The sequence below is a fragment of the Borostomias antarcticus genome (assembly GCF_949987555.1).
Source record: "Borostomias antarcticus genome assembly, chromosome: 14".
Classification (NCBI taxonomy): Eukaryota; Metazoa; Chordata; class Actinopteri; order Stomiiformes; family Stomiidae; genus Borostomias; species Borostomias antarcticus.
In genome coordinates, this window is record NC_140247.1 from 13591025 (window position 1) to 13608545 (window position 17521).

The 17521-nt window shown below is 47.5% G+C and overlaps 1 protein-coding gene across 1 annotated transcript; it reads left to right on the forward strand.

The window, feature by feature from the left end:
* Positions 1-10028: 10028 nt before the first annotated feature.
* Positions 10029-16974, forward strand: foxred2 (FAD-dependent oxidoreductase domain containing 2). Its single transcript, XM_084448700.1, has 10 exons — positions 10029-10152; positions 11170-11393; positions 11807-12187; positions 12394-12645; positions 14114-14467; positions 15026-15192; positions 15270-15435; positions 16061-16290; positions 16417-16587; positions 16661-16974. Exons 2-10 carry the CDS (start codon positions 11173-11175, stop codon positions 16891-16893), a joined length of 2175 nt encoding a protein of 724 aa, XP_084304826.1. The 5' UTR covers positions 10029-10152; positions 11170-11172; the 3' UTR covers positions 16894-16974.
* The last annotated feature ends 547 nt before the right edge of the window (positions 16975-17521 follow it).

Consider the following 17521-nt stretch of genomic DNA (forward strand, 5'->3'; position numbering starts at 1 on the left):
GAACAACAATGCATACGTTAGTTAACTTACTCCAAGCCTTTCGGCGTGGTGTTTCTCTTCCCTGTAAACAGGGAAGAGTTGGCCGTCCTCCAGAGGGAGGACCGGCTGATGTTGAATGGGGGAGAGAGAAGGCAGAGATGAAGGCTGAGTGGAGGGAGGAAAGGGGGTTGTTTAAGGAGAGGGAGGACCGGCTGATGTTGCTTCTAGAAGCCTCAGTCAAAAAAAACTGTTTTATCTTGTTCCATTATTGTTTTTGTTATTTTTTATTAAATGTATTTTCTTGAATTAAATTGGTGTTTGTGTGTCATTCCTTGTAATGTATTCCCAGTCAAAGAACAAATGTCACTATACCTAAAACCAGTCATTAGAGTAAAAGAACATTCCTAATGGACATTGTAGTTTGCAATTAGGCATAAAAGACGGAACACACATGTTGGTTCACAATGCTTCATTGGAATTATTCAGAGACGGTTATGAAAGCATCACTGTTTAATGTGTCTGACTAACGACTACTTGATAAGGGAGTTACATGTCCAAAGCGCTCTGCGTGTTGTGTTAAGACCTTCCAAGTTACTGTACATGACCTGTAGACATATCAAGACAATGTGTCTGATGTGTAGATATTACACTTTGTTGAAATGTTAATACATCAAGAAGTAACCTTTACATGTATAATGGAAGAAACACAACCATAAACATTTCTTGGATATTTTTATTACACAATGGTCTTCAAATATACTTTTGACTTGTTTATATTTGGTCAGATCATTAGCTTTCCTTGCAAAAGGTACTGACAGGAGAACGCTGATCTGTTGTCTCCCCCCAAAATACTTAAACTGATTACTATGTACAGTGTTACACATACATTTAAATACAAATACATTTAAACAAATGCCTCAAGGCTGCCTATAACCAACTGATCGGTGTTTAAAGCCTCAAGGCTGTCTATAAGGAACAAGGCAAAGCACACTCATGAACTGATAGACTGACTACTTATGGCAGGATGGGGGTAGTCGTGCTCACCAAGAGCTGCGATCCAGGCAGCTTGTGCTGGTGCTGATGCTGCCGCTGCGAGACACTTTCTGAGGCCATCTCCAGGGTTGGGATGATCTGCAGCAGCAGGACCATGGCCACCATCAAGGTCTTCAACCTTTAAATGGTTAAATGCAATTAGGCCTACTGTAAGTCGCTTAGCAGACACACAAAAGTGTCTGCTAAATAAATGACTAAAGTAATGCTGGACAAAATGCTTTAGACACAAGCTAAATGACTGATGTAATGTTACCTCCAAAGACTAGCACCTGTCTGTGAATGACAAGACCATTGTAAAGGGTGAGTACTGAGAAAAGCTCTAAATGCAATGAATTATTATTATTGTTATTGCTATTATTAGCACCTCCATGGTCTTGCCCCATCCTCCTGACCATCACCAAGGTTCCTCTGTCGATTTTGACAATCTGAAGTCCCTCCTTGTGTCCGCGCCGTCAAAATAGGTCCTCAGCAGGGACGTGGAGGTTGACTTGGTGAGGACCTCTGTCTTCCATGTGAGCCTACAGGGGGAATATTATTAGGGCAAACTTTAACTCATTTGTGCGTATGGCATATACTTGTCTTTACAATATGATAATAGATAGATGTCATTATCTGTAGAGCTAAAATGTAACATTACAAAGCAGGCGTGTAGTGATGAGTAAACCCAGGTAAACTCAGTTTACCCACCTTTTTAAAATGAGTTGAGTTTTATTGTTTTGCTTACCTGCCTCTCAGAATCTATTTAATATAACATCCCTGGTACAAATGTAACAGTATAGCTAGCCCCAAGCCAGCACATGCGGGGCTATCAACTAACCTAGCTAACTAGCGTAGCTAGCAAGCTAACGTTCAATATTTACCTCAACTACAAGCATGTCGAGAAGATCTCATGACCGCTCTTCTCCTTGCAGCGTTAACACGACTTCTCCTGGCGGCAGCAGCAGCCGCACATCCCATGCCAGGAAAAGGCTACATTTTTGTGGATAATACACAAAATGATCACAGAAAACACCGGATAATTGTACCACAGCTTCGCGGGAGTAAACAGTATCGTATCCCGTCACTTCCGCTGGATGACTCGAGTAGCATGCTGTATTTTCTCGCATACTACACGCGTTTTGTGGAACAGTAGGTACTATATAGTATGTAGTATGCCTACTATATAGTGCCTACTATATAGCAAGTAGCAGGTAGTATGAATTTCGGACACGGCCATACTGTATTTGATTGAAAGGAGAGTTTGTATGTTAAGAGAGTGTTACAACTAAGAATGTTTATTCACCTTATAACTGTATTGTAAATGGATGTATTATCTTTTATATGAGGTTTAAGAAGTACTGATAGTATTATAATGGTGATGTTTTGAGTTGAATCCAATTGAATTAGCCAAATATGGTTGTTGTCTATTTTGCTCTTATTTTGAGATGAATATGATGTCTTTTATATAATTGATTTGTATTGTATATTGATAGAGCAACAGTCAGATAATTATTATTTTATTCAAGTGAACAGAATATTTTGTGTTTTATCAGAATAAACTGGTTGGAGCTGGAGTTAACGTGGATACATGTCTCTCTCTCCTTGGTCCACAGTACCACATCACTCGGCTCAACTCATAGGTCCACAGTACTGCCTAGTCTGTGGATCCCTTGATACCGCGCACAGACACCCCTAGGTCTGGAGCCGGTAACATGTGTGTGTGTACGTGTGTGTGTGCGTGTGTGACTAAGGACAGTCAGCCAAGCAGGGACTCTCCACAGGGAGACGTTCTTCTGAATGTCTTGCAGTCAGCAGACCAGACCATAGTATAAAACCATGGCAACCACCACATTCCAAGAGTTAAAAAAAAATACAACAGAGGGTGAATGTCAGCCTCTTACATAATTTCTTTATTGTTGACTCTCAGAAGGTCAGAGCCATCAGTGATCAGCTTCATCCAGGACATCACTGTATCTGATGTTACATCATAGATATAGAACTCTGACATCACTCAAATCAAATTCAAATGGCTTTATTGGCATGACGTGCCAAAGCAAGTGTTTGGACATTGAAAAGTAACATTAATTAGATTACTATGGCAAAATAAAGAAAATAGGCTACTACAAGATAAAACAAATGATCAGTTATTAATATGCAACAGCAAGGAAATGTAAATAACTAAATAAAACTTACAGGAGAAAATTATGTTGAGAAAATAACAACAATAAGCAATGGTAATTAACAGTAAATGAATTTGCACAGTAAATGGACATTAACACAGTAACAGATGTATGTGTGTGTAGATATGTGTGCATGTGTAAATAACTATAACATTAACATTAGTGACATTTATACTGTAAAAAGAAAAAGAATTTTTTTATTCTACATCCACATATATATACATACATATACATATGCTTACACACACACACAAGAAGGAGGGAGGGAGGGACAGACATACATACAGAGGTTTGAGACATTTTAGGTCACTTCTTCAACTGGAGCCCAACAAATCACTGTTTACTGGCATGATGACTTGTTGGCATGGTGACTGATGATGATGATGATTATGATGACGCTTATCTGGTCTACAGTTAAGTCCTCGCTAATGACCCCTATGCTAACCTGAGCTGACCATGTGAGGACACACACACACACACACACTGCACGCACACACACACACACACACAGAATGCACATTACATACAGTACAGTACACACACATCCGAGGGAAGAACAACACCATCTCTCCTTCTCTCCCTCTCTTCTTTCTCTCTCTCCCTCTACCTCCTCTCTCCCCCCCCTTCTCTCCCCCCCTTCTCTCTCCCCCTCTCTCTCTCTGCTCAGGGTTGCAGGTCTATCTCTTTGCGAGTCTCTCTGTTATCAAGGTCCATCATCTCTCTTAGTCTCATCACACACAATCTGACAACCAGCCAGACAGGCTGACAGACAGACAGACAGGCAGGCAGACAGACAGACAGACAGACAGACAGACAGACAGACAGGCAGGCAGGCAGACATATAGGCAGCCTCCAGCCTGCTTGTGAATCCTCTGTATACATTGGTGTGTATCCTGTTAGGCACTGTGTGTATATTTAGATGTGTATACAGATGCTGGTTGCCCTGCAACTGGCACGTTCTGTTTTATTATCTGTGTTGCTTTTATGGCTCTGTGTGTTACTAACCCTTTTTCGCCTCCTCTCTCCCTAGTGCCTCTCTCTCTCCCTCCTATCTTCTAACCAGGTCCAGTGGATGCCCCACTGTCACCCGCAGACCACCCTGAGTCCGATAGATACCGCCGTGTCTGCTGTGGATGTCCAGTACAGCCACTAACCCTGTCCTCCTCCCTAGTGTCTCTCCCTCTTATACTCTAAACAGGTCATGTGGACCCCCCTTACTGCTCTGTATATGTTCTTAGCCAACAGACAAACATTTTCCAGGAGCTTGCTCGATCGCCTCGTTGAGAGAAGTCAGGGAAGAATTTTTACAGCTCACTTTTCTGGCCCCCGGGTGAAAGTTTTTTTTGCGTCCCTCTGGAATATGTAGGGTGGGACCTATGCCCACCCTCCCATTGCTCTCTGTAAAGCATATTGTGTTGCCTCTGTGTATGAAATGCACTATACAAATAAAGTTTGATTAGATTTGATATAGAGAAACAGGCAGACAGACAGACAGACAGGCAGGCAGGCAGGCAGGCAGGCAGGCAGGCAGACAGTCAGGCAGGAAGACAGACATGTAGAGAAAGACAGACAGACAGGCAGAGACAGACACTACACATTTGCATGCACGCACACAAACACACACAAACGCATATGCACGAGGACACACACGTACACACATACACATATTGTCTGAAAGACGGCACAGATTGTCAAACTGGCGGAAAATTCAGCTGCTGGACCTAATCTGCACGCTGCCGCCTCCTGCTGAGACCAACCATTGATGTTTCCATTTAGCAGGAGAAAGGAGTCCGTCTCTCCATCCAATTTCCCTGAGAACATAATTGGAATGGCATTTGAACATCCCCACAATGTGTCCTCGAGCTGTGGGCTGGGGGGGGCGGGGATGTGGGGTGGCGGGGGAGGGGGGGTTTAATGGGTTAATGATGAAATTCACAACTTCCTTTCTGACCACCTTTAGTGGTGTGTTGCTCTGGAGATGGACAGTAGGTTGCTTCCCTCTAGTGGTGTGATACCGTACTGCACCCTACCCCACTTCACAAAGGTTAGGATGGCTCTTCAGTCTAAGCAACTCGTTCCACTGCTGTGTGTCGGCTACTATTTGCGCATGTAAGGGCCCATGGCAAATTTGTGTCCAGGGCCTGAGCTCATGATGATCTGTCCATGGAGGGGAAGGAGGAGGAAGGAGACAAGGAGAGGAGAAAAGTCACACCACCGTTCCAAGACTGGGGACACACGAGGACCTTCAGAGACAGAACTGAGGGATAGGTCCAGGTCTAGTAGACAACGTGTTCATGGAACCTCTCTCATCATCAGTCCAGCTGTGTCTTCTGATAGAAGAGTGAACCAGTATACAGGGAAGAGAGGGTCTCGCACATCACAGCTAAGCAACACCATATTATTATTATTATTCTGGGGATGTTAAAGATCTGTAGGTCAGAGTAAATGGTAAATGGACTGCACTTATATAGTGTTTTATATAGTGTCACACACACATCCACACAACAATGGCGGCAGCTGCCATGCAAGGTTTCATTCTGCTAATTGGGAGCAGTTTGGGGTTCGGTGTCTTGCCCAAGGACACTTCCACATGTGGACAGGAGGAGCCGGGATTCGAACCGCCAACCCTACGGTCATTGGACGACCCCCTCTGTCTCCGCCTCCGAGTCATTCACAGTCCGGGGTGACGGCTTTAGAAACAGCGTGTTTTATTTATGCTGTATGCAGACAGTGGAGGAAGCTTTTGAGACCTGGGACCCTCTGAAGACATACATGAAACATGCAGACCACAATTACACCTCAATATGATAATAAATGACAATGTGACAAATACTGATGGTGGAAACCTTAACACATTACTGATCAATGATTATTCAGAAGATAAATCTTTCTGTAGTTTATTTAACAAGGAATAAGCATATTAAAACACAATACAGTAACCAAGCTTTAGGCATGGTCCAATACAGTTCTGACAAGCAGCTTATGACAAAGACAGTTAAGTAACAGTAATGGACAATTACAATACCGTGACAGCAGCAGAGTAGCATGAAGTTGACGTCAAAGTAGCGTAGCGTGGACAATAGGTGTGAGCTAGCATGCTAACATGCTAGCTTGCTAAGATAAAGCTAAAGCTAGCGTATGATAGGGTGAGCGCACAAGCTAAAGGGTAAAAGCTAACAGCTCAAAGCTAGCATTCACATCAGTTTTCTCCACTTTATATATCGTTTACAATAGGTTCGGCCAGCAGGCCTGCATGTCTCATTGGTCAGTCTGATCAGTTCCAACTTGTGATTGGCCATTCTAGGTTGCTCCCATCTTGGGAGAGACAGTCTCGTGACATAAATCATATTGCCGCAGTGCTCTGGCAACGAATTATGACGCATGAACATGATCCCCGCTCCAGATTAGCATCGCTAGGGGACTGGACATACCTAATGTCCGATGAAGCAACTTTACAGCTGTTGTTGACGGCTTTCCGCTGACCGGGTAAATTCCAGACCCCTCTGACCTTTTTGATATCAACGCTGTGCTGCTCATCTAAATATACACTGGTATCAGTCACTAGCCTAAGCAAGAATCAACTTTATATAGACAACAATGAGACTGGTGAAGTTCTGCCCACTACAATACACAATGTGACAAATAAATTACAATGTGACAAATATGTGACAATGTGACCACCGACAACAGCAGAGTTCAGCACCTATGGTAGCGGTGCCTCTGCCGGTGACGTCAATGAATGGTTCCTCAGCATCTCTGCTACACCTGCCACAGCAGCAGTGACCTCACAGCCACCAGCAGGAGGAGGAGGAGGGTGCAGTCCGGTCTGCTCCTCCCCTCCCCAGACCGAGGTACCAGCCTGCTGTCCAGGTATCTCCCCGCCGCGGCCCCAGGTCCGGACACCCACACGGAGCAGTTGTATGGCCCGGCCCCGGGCAGCACTGCCAGGCTGCTCCTCACCAGCACCAGCCCTTCCTGGTCCACCGGCTGGCTCTTCGTGCTGGCAGACCCGGTCAGGTTCTGTTGGCCCAGGAACCAGTGTAGCGAGACCTGAGGGTGACCTCTGACCTGGCACGCCACCCTCGACCCCTCCTGCACCTCCTCGGCCTGGAAGTCCTTGACACAGGCTGGGGAGAGGAGGAGGGCGGAGTTACCATGCGCCGAAGACGAGCATATCACAGAACGATGCTCTACGTAAACGGGAAGGACGTGGGGAGATAGGTGAAGGAGCACAGGGGAAAATGGGAGGAGCTTGGGAGGGAGTGGGATGGGCTCTAGGGAAATGGGAGGAGCTAATTGGAAAATGGGAGGGGTCAGGGGAAGTGGGAGGAGCTCCGGAGAAATGGGAGGGGTTGGGGGGGAGTGGGAGGAGCTCAGGAGAAATGGGAGGGGTCGGGGAAGTGGGAGGAGCTCAGGAGAAATAGGAGGAGCTCCGGGGAAATGGGAGGGACTCAGGAGAAATGGGAGGGGCTCAAGGGAAATGGGAGGGGTTGGGGGGAAGTTGGAGGAGCTCAGGAGAAATGGGAGGGGCTCAGGGGGAAGTGAAGAATCCGCCCCGCTGACTCACCCTGCAGGGTCACCATGGAGGACCTGTGGCCGTTCCCCTGGGCGGAGCGCAGCCTGCAGACGTAGCGGCCCTGCGCCGAGGGCATCAGCCAGGCCAGGGTCACGTTCAGGGTCAGGCTCTGGGAGGAGCTGTCACACTGGACCCCCGGGGGGGCCTGCTCCTGGTCCAACGCGCACAGCTCCGCCCCGTCTGCCTCCCGTACCCAGGTCACCTGCTGCACCGCGCTGAACGCGCTCACCTTGAAGCCGCACGGCAGCGTCACGTTCTGGCCACACTGCACTGATACTTCTGGAACTGTCCACAGCAGCACCGCTCGGGACCCTAGGGAGAGAGGGAGGGAGAGAGAGAGAGGGAGAGAGAGATGGAGGGGGAGAGAGGGAGGGAGAGAGAGAGAGAGGGAGATTTGAATGGCTTGCAGGGACTGACTTTTTAATTTTATTTCGGCTGACCACAATGAAATGACTGGATTGTTTCACTTCATACTTTGTGTGTTGGTAGTACTAGGCCCATCAGAGACTCAAATGTACATGCAAAAACAATGAAAAAGTTAGTTAGTCGAAACTGAAACTGATTCCCCTCTTCGCGTGAATCGAAACTGATTCCTCTAGACTCTCCGCTCTGTGCTGCGTGCGCAGGGGTAAATCAGAGACACTTCTCGACACTTGAGTTTGATGAGGTAGCAAAAATTATGCAAAAATTAACTACATAGGTAAAACGACGGTGGGGGCGGAAAAGCAACAATGTGGTGGTGTTAAAGTAATGACTTGGTGAATACACCTTGTATGCCCGAACACCGTGTAACACCGACAACCGTGACAAGCCTAGGGATATGGAGGAAGGGAGGGAGAAAGGGATGTGGAGGAGGGAAGCTAGAGAAGTTGGGTGAGTGTAATAGTGGAATGACTTTGTATACTGTTTAGGGATTTTAGCTGTAGGCCTATAGTGTGTTTTAGGAAGGTAATCACAGCTGCCTACCTGCTTTAGACAGGAGTGAGCCCACCAAGAGGACAGCAATGCAGACCAGACACACCCCTACGATTCTCCTCTGTCTGCCCTGGAAACACAACATTTCTAGAAGTTCTAGAATCAACAAAAAAAATGGACTTCAGCTCACAGCCATCTAGTCTTAGGCTGCGGTTTCATCACTCACCTTCATATCTCTGCTTCCATTTATAACACCCCCCACACACACTCTCTTCACTGCTGTTCCGCGCCCTCTTCTCCAAGTCCAAGTCTTATAAGAGACTAAACAAACATGAAAACAAGCCTCATCCGTGTTGAGCTCTGGTCAGCCCGAGTCTGTCTGATGTAGTTTCACCGGACGCAGCTGTGCCCAGGAGGAGAGGGAGAGGAGGGGGGAGGAGGAGAGAGGGAGAACAACACATGAAGTGATCACTCTTAGCTCTACACTGCCCTCTGGTGGTGCTGTTAGTTTCACCAGTGTGTTCCAGAGAGGGTGACGGTGCACTGTCGACCGGAGCTCCCAGGGACTTCCTCTCTGTGTCTGTGAGTGGTTAGACCTTAATACATCCATGGGTTAGACAGACAGGTAGGTTTTGGAAGTTTGTGTCTGTGAAGCATGGAATGATACACACTAACAGACCAAAGCAAATCCATCGTATGTTTAAACCTACTTGGCAATAAACCTGTTAGTTATTCTAATCCTAGAAGGCTTTATAGACGATGAATGGGGTGTAGGCCTACGTACAGTCGATTCACTTACTCTAGACAAAATACGTTCGCTTAGGATGAAGGAATGACTAATAAATGTAATCTGAATTGAGTAATAAATGAATTGTATTAATTGTACCGCCTATATTACGGACACAGTCACAGTCATCCATGATTGGATGGAATAAGTAGATGAGAATCTATTTCATATACTGCTAGCCTACGGATTGAATTGCCAGATTGGGAACCTCATAATATCTAGTTGTGTACCTAGGAATTGGAATGAGGAATTTATTATTGCTGATAGGATATTGTAAGGACAAGCAGTATCCAGAATTCAAATGTACCCTGAATGTTTATATTATAGCGAAAATAAACGTTATATTCTGTTTTATTCTAAAGGCGTCTGCTGTCCAATTACTGTCAGTCGCTTTGGATGAAGGCGTCAGCTAAATGACTAGGCTATGTAATGTGAATGTAATGTCAGCTAATGACCATGTAAATGTAAACAAACATTCCATCACATCTGACTTTGATCACGCCCCTCTTTTCGAGTTGTCATCGGAGTGGGAGGGGCTTTACAGCTACTTGCTGTGTAGGAAAGGGGGAGAGGCGAGGACGCCGTTATCCTACGAACCCCAACAAACTGACAACATGTAAGATGCGGCCAGATGCTTAATCACAGGACGTGCAGAGAGAAGGATCTATCTACCGCAGGGAAAGGTAGGTCCTGCGGCTGGAGTGTGTGTTTCTCTGCGGTCCGTCCCCCGGGCTCGCTGAGCACAGCGCATCTGGAGTAGCGGGCGAATGCAGCTGCGTCCTCTGATATCGAGTTCTGATGCTGGGTATAGTTTGTAGGAGAGCACGGGGATATTACCAACTCTGGAGGCCTATATGCGTTTACCTTTGGTCGCCTCTGTTATTCATATAACAGTCACAGGATTGAAAATAAGATGTTTGTTGTTGAAAATAAGATGCTTCTGCGCATACTCTTTAAACATTTCAGTCGTATGCATGCTATGAGTGACCAATTCAGTGGATATTGTTTGACATCAGCTTTCACGTGCTGAATTTGCCAGCAGTTATTTGACAAGCAGTAATGTGTCCAGTGTCTGTCCTAACAGGCAGTAATGTGTTAATTGTCTGTCCTAACGGGCAGTAATGTGTCTAGTGTCTGTCCTAACAGGCAGTAAGGTGTTCAGTGTCTGTCCCAACAGGCAGTAATGTGTTCAGTGTCTGTCCTAACAGGCAGTAATGTGTTCAGTGTCTGTCCTAACAGGCAGTAAGGTGTTCAGTGTCTGTCCCAACAGGCAGTAATGTGTTCAGTGTCTGTCCTAACAGGCAGTAAGGTGTTCAGTGTCTGTACTAACAGGCAGTAATGTGTAGTGTCTGACCTAACAGGCAGTCATGTGTTCAGTGTCTGTCCTAACAGGCAGTAAGGTGTTCAGTGTCTGTCCTAACAGGCAGTAATGTGTTCAGTGTCTGACCTAACAGGCAGTAATGTGTTCAGTGTCTGTCCTAACAGGCAGTAATGTGTTCAGTGTCTGTCCTAACAGGCAGTAATGTGTTCAGTGTCTGTCCTAACAGGCAGTCATGTGTTCAGTGTCTGTCCTAACAGGCAGTAAGGTGTTCAGTGTCTGTCCTAACAGGCAGTAATGTGTTCAGTGTCTGTCCTAACAGGCAGTAATGTGTTCAGTGTCTGTCCTAACAGGCAGTAATGTGTTCAGTGTCTGTCCCCAGGTCATGGCTGCCTCTCCCCTCTCTCTGCTCGCCCTGCTGGGGACTCTGGTCCACTGTCTCCCTGGCGACCAGCACCACCCCAGCCGCAATGACTCCCGTCACCATGACTACTGTGTGCTGGGGGCGGGGCCTGCAGGCCTCCAGATGGGCTACTTCCTGTCTAGGGCCCAGCGGGATTACATCATCCTGGAGAGGAACTCTGGACCAGGCAGCTTCTTCAACATGTGAGGGTCACCCTGACGCACAGACTACATACACACTGGTTCACCTATAGACACACAGTCTATATACAGGCTTGTTCATCTATAGACACACAGTCTACATACAGGATGGTTCACCTATAGACACAGTCTACATACAGGCTGGTTCACCTATAGACACACAGTCTACAGTACATTCAGGCTTGTTCACCTATAGACGCACAGTCTATATACAGGATGGTTCACCGATAGACACAGTCTACAGACAGGCTGGTTCACCTATAGACACAGTCTACATACAGGCTGGTTCACCTATAGACACGCAGACTACATACAGGCTGGTTCACCTATAGACACACAGTCTACTGGCTGGTCTAAAAAGGCAGACAGAATACAGCTGACCCACTGATCCCCCTGCCCCCTCCTCTCCACCTCAGCTACCCCAGACACAGGAAGCTCATCAGCATCAACAAGATCTACACGGGCAGGCGGAACCCCGAGTTCAACCTGCGACACGATTGGAACTCCCTCCTGAGTGACAGGCCAGACCTGCTGTTCCGGCGAATCAGCCGGGAGCTGTACCCGGAGGCGGATGCCTTCCCGCGCTACCTGTCCCTGTACGAGCGCGAGCTGGGGCTGAGGGTGCTCTACGGGGTGGACGTAGCCAGGGTCAGGGCTGTGGAGGACCAGGATGTAGCCAGGGACAGGGCTGTGGAGGACCAGGATGTAACCAGGGTCAGGGCTGTGGAGGACCTGACCTCTATAGGGGCCAGGAGCTACACGCTGACGGACCAGCGGGGGCTGGACTACTCATGCAGGTACGTCCATTGTTTATCTGGAACGAGGAGCAGTAGCCGACTTCAGAGGTGTTGGTGGTTTGTGTTCACTGTTGGGTTGTAACCGTCTCTTTTCTCTGTCTTTCTTTCCTTCTTCCTCCTTTCGCATTCCTCCCTCCTTCCCTCCCTCCCTCCCTCCCTCCCTCCCTCTCTCTCTCTCTCTCTCTCTCTCTCTCTCTCTCTCCCAGGGTCCTGCTGGTGTCTACAGGTCTGTGGGATCCCCAGAAGGTCCAGTTTGTCGGTTCTGAGCTGGTGGAGGGCTACGAGTCCATCCCAGTGGACCGGGACCAGTACCAGGACCAGGCAGTGCTGATTCTGGGGAAGGGGAACTCTGCGTTTGAGACGGCCCAGAGCATCCTGAGCCGGGCCAGCAAGGTCCATCTCTACAGCCCCAGCCCGGTGCGCCTGGCCTGGCAGACCCACTACGTCGGAGACCTCCGGTATGACCGCAGAAGAACGCTCTCTCAGATAGAACCCTATGGTTCCAGGTAGAACGCCGTGAGGTCATGTTTGGAACCCTGAAGGGTTTTCTCTGACCTGAAAAGGGTTAAAAAGGGTTCTATCTACCACCCGTTCTTTTGAGTAGTGTGTCGTCCACCTCCGGGTGGCGTCTGGTCAGAATGTCTAGGCACAGGGCCGTCCTTAGGGTTTGGGGAACAGAGAGGGTCTCTTAGCAACCGGCGTGTTGCAGAGATTCGGCAACCCGAGCTACCGCCTTGAACTCTACTCTTGATTGACACTCCCATTTCTACGCTACTCTACTGTTCTCTTCTGCGCTATACTGTTCTCTACTATTCTCCACTGTACTCCACTGTTGTCTACTGTCCTCTACTGTACTCCATTGTTTTCTACTGTTTTCCACTGTTCTCTACTGTCTTCTATGGTTCTCTACTGTCCTCTACTGCTCTCCACTGCTCTCTACTGTCCTCTACTGCTCTCCACTGTTGTCTACTGTCCTCTACTGCTCTCTACTGTACTCCATTGTTTTCTACTGTTCTCCACTGTTCTCTACTGTCTTCTACTGTTTTCCACTGTAATCCACTGTTCTCTACTGCTCTCTACTGTACTCCACTGTTCTCTACTGTCCTCTACTGCTCTCCACTGTTCTTCACTGTTCTCTACTGCATTTCCCATGTGTGTGTCTGCAGCAAGGTTATAATAGTTTTGCTTTTTTCATTAGTTTTTATTTTTATTTCGTTTTAACTTTTTGTTTTCAATTTCAGTTTAGTTTTGATTAGTTTTAAAGCAGGTTTGCTAGTTTAGTTTATTTTTTTATTTTTTGAAAATGCTTAGTTTTAGTTTAGTTTTTATTAGTTTCAGTATTAGTTTGAGGTTTTTTTTCTTCTGCGCTACCCTCGTGAGACCATCCTGATCTCACAAGCTCATGTTGTTTCACTCCGTGTGAAACAATCCATCTGGCGCACGTCAGGTTACTTCTGCGCAGGGGCACAGCTAAGAAAAAATGGAGGATAGATTTCATATCCACCCAAAATACTAGGCTTATGTATGAAATGAAAAAGACTAAAACTAAGGACATTTTGTCAATAATTTTAGTTTATTTTACACACACTATACACACACACACAATACAGTTTTAGTTAGTTATCGTTTTTTTGTAAAGTCTAGTTTTTATTTTTATTTCAGTTAACTAAAATGTTTTTTCACACCTAGTTTTCGTTTTTTAGTTAGTTTTCGTTAACTATAATAACCTTGGTCTGCAGATGTGTCACTCCTGCAGTAATTGCTTCAGGTTGTATTATGAGACGAGCTGAAAGCTTCCCAGCGCTGATATAGCATGTTGACCCGTCTGCCCCCCCCCCCCTTGTGTCTGACCTGTCTGTCCCCCGTGTGTCTGACCCGTCTGACCCCCGTGTGTCTGACCTGTCTGACCCCCGTGTGTCTCCCCAGGGCCGTGAACAACGAGCTGCTGGACACCTACCAGCTGAAGTCCCTGGACGGCCTTGTGGAAGGAGGCCTGGAGGGCATCGCCATCATACAGCAGGAGGAGGAGCAGAGGAGACCAGACAGGAGGAGGAGGAGGAGAAGGAGTGGATCTGGAGGCGAGGGGGAGGAGGGAGGGAGGAAGAAGCAGTTCTACCTCACGCTGGCGGAGCTCATAGAGGATCGGGATGGGAGGAACAGGTCGGAGGTCACCCCCGCCCACCTGCCGGCGTATTACCATGACAACTTCTCCCTGCGACAGCCGTACGACCGTGTGATTCGCTGCTTGGGGTTCCGCTTCAACTTCAGCATATTTGACGGGTAGGACAGGATGACTTCATCATGTTTAATGTCAGAAACAGGAAGAGAGGATCTGGTTGGCACAGTGGACACAAACAGCACACACCAAAGCCTTAGAGATCATTTTAACCAAGAACTGAAAATCCAGCTTGTCATTCCCAGCAACTAATGTCATGTCAAACACATACTGTGTGATTTAATGTAATGGCTGGTGAACTTGGCATTGAGGTTTTGTCAGAAGCTGCTTTGTCAGAAGTAAAAGCCTAACCCTATCCCTTATCTCTTCAGTTTTCAAAGTAAAAGCCTAACCCTATCCCTTATCTCTTCAGTTTTCAAAGTAAAAGCCTAACCCTATCCCTTATCTCTTCAGTTTTCAAAGTAAAAGCCTAACCCTATCCCTTATCTCTTCAGTTTTCAAAGTAAAAGCCTAACCCTATCCCTTATCTCTTCAGTTTTCAAAGTAAAAGCCTAACCCTAACCACTATCTCTTCAGTTTTTAAAATGAGCTCCCTGTTTGGGCTAGATAGTGTTGTTCTGTCCTTACGGCCGTCCTTAACTCCGCCCTCCTCCTCCCCCCAGCTCTGCCTGCCCCCCCAGCAGCGCGGAGGCACGGGGGCGTTTGCCGGGGGTGACGGCCTGGTACGAGGGGCGTGGCACGCCAGGGCTGTTTGTGCTCGGCACGGCGGCTCACTCCAGGGACTACCGCTCCTCCGCAGGGGGCTTCATACACGGCTTCCGCTACACAGGTGACACACACACACACCTGGTGACACACACACCAGGTGACACACCTATTCATCCGTCTGTTCTGCTCTCGTCTCAGTGCGGGCCGTACACCGGGTGCTGGAGCAGCGTTACCATAGCAACCCCTGGCCGGCGACAAAGCTGTGGACCAATCAGCTGCAGACTTGGCTGATGAGGCGGGTCAACGAGGCCTCTGGACCGTACCAAATGTTTGGCACTCTGGGAGACATCGTATTACTACGAGGGTGAGTAAGGGCTGGAGAACTACCCCTGTGTCACGTTTGGTCTTTCCCATCTCTTTTATTTCTTTTTAAATTCATATTTATCCTTTATTTATACAGGGGAGGGCTTCTGAGACCTGAGTGTCCTTTCACAAAAGGCCTCTATATATCCCAAAGACAAGAATCAAACAACAAATTTACAAATACAGCAAAGATACACAAGACAAAAAAGAATTGACATCAACTAAAGAGAACACAACAAGTGAGAAGTTAAAGCAGCTGCAGTCTTGAGGCAGACGGTTCATCCTCTTTAAAAGAGCCACAGGAGCCCGGGGCTCCAGACACAGCTTGTCCTGACATTAATAGTCCTCATCTCTACGCAATTTAAGTGCAACGGTTACTTCTACACAATGTAAACCACATCTGGCACGTCATTTTGGAGTCATGCTGACCATTCTTTTGTTGAGAAAAAGAGTTGTCTCTCCTCCCTGGTTACATGTTTATATCTGTCTCTCCTCCCTGGTTACATGTTTGTATCTCTCTCCTCACTGGTTACATGTTTGTATCTCTCTCCTCCCTGGTTACAGGTTTGTATCTCTCCCTGGTTATTACATGTTTATATCCATCCTCTCTGTCCCGTCCTCGTCAGGTCCCAGTGTCAGTATCTGGAGGAGTTTCCTCTGCAGGCTCTGGCCCGGCTGCCGGGGCTGTCGGGTCACCAGGTGTCCAGGCAGGGTCTGCTGGTTCTGGTCATGCAGTACGGCCTGAATCGCACAGTGGACTCCCTGGGGCCGGGTCGGGCTGAGTCCGAGTGGACCCGGGCCTGGAGGTCCAACTTCCTCCACCCAGTCCTCTACTACTACCGCACTCTGCCAACTGGTGAGTACTGAGTACTGCACGGCAGGCGACAAGCCACAAATAACGCCCGGCGACATTGATTTTGCATTCTCCACTCTTCTTCTCTCCTCTCCCCTCCTTTCTCCTGTCCTCCCCCCGTCTGTTCAGAGCGGGAGATGAGACTCCGCCCCGCCAGCTGGCCCCTCCCCCGGCCCACAGCCATGCATCACATGATCGAGGACTTCCTGACGGAGTGGGAGGGGCCTATCTCTCATGGCCAACCTCTGCGCCGCTTCCTGGAACACTGCCTCCAGACAGACCTCAGGGCCTTCTACGCTGGTACGCCCCCACCTCACAACAACAACAACATCAGTAATCTTACACCTTAATGAAACGTTTTTTTCTCCCACAGAGTCGTGTTTCCGTTTCTCCCTGACCAATCGCAAGCCGCCGCTGTTCTGTCGCCAGGGCTACCTGAGGAAGCAGGGACTGATGGGTAAAGGAAAGTTGTGGCGTGGTTACGAAGCCGGGCCCCTCCCCTCAGAGCAGGACTCCGCCCCCTCACACACGGAGGACACCTCCTTTCCCGACTTCCTGACGCAAGCGGGAGCCTCCGTGTCATCTCCCACAAACTTTGACCTCTGATTGTTTACCCAGCAGCCCCCACCTGTCTGCTGAGACAGCACAAATGAAAAAAGGAAAGACCGGCACTCATGGTAGGCTATATTAAATTGCCATTTTAATGGGCAGAAAGAGAACGTTTCAGCTCCATGCCGAAACGTTCTCTTTCTGCCCATTTGAACTTCACCAAGCGGGCACCGGGACACTGTTACTCATTCAGGAGTTGTGCGCTTTACCTCTTTTTCTGCTGAGACAGCACACCTGGCCGGGTTCCCCACTTAGATTATTCTGATCTAGAAGAACTAATCTGTTAATCTACTCTCAGCTGTATGTTAGTCCAGGACGAGGCTAGTCCTGGATATCCTCTACCTCTGTCACGCGTGATGGCTAGGTCCCTTCATTGAGTAACAAATATATTGGCAGATCAGCTGTTCCTGTTCAGTTAGTGCCATCCATCAATGCTATTGTATTCCTTACAAAATAATTGTTACACTAAATTGTGCCATTATTTTCTAAGAGGAAAGTGTAGATTTGATTACCATGTATAGTATATATTGGTGGGTTGGGTTTTCATAACATGTAAATCTGTTGATTATGCACTATTTATTTTTTATACTATGATGTTTAGGATCACTATGCTGTTTGAGTTACT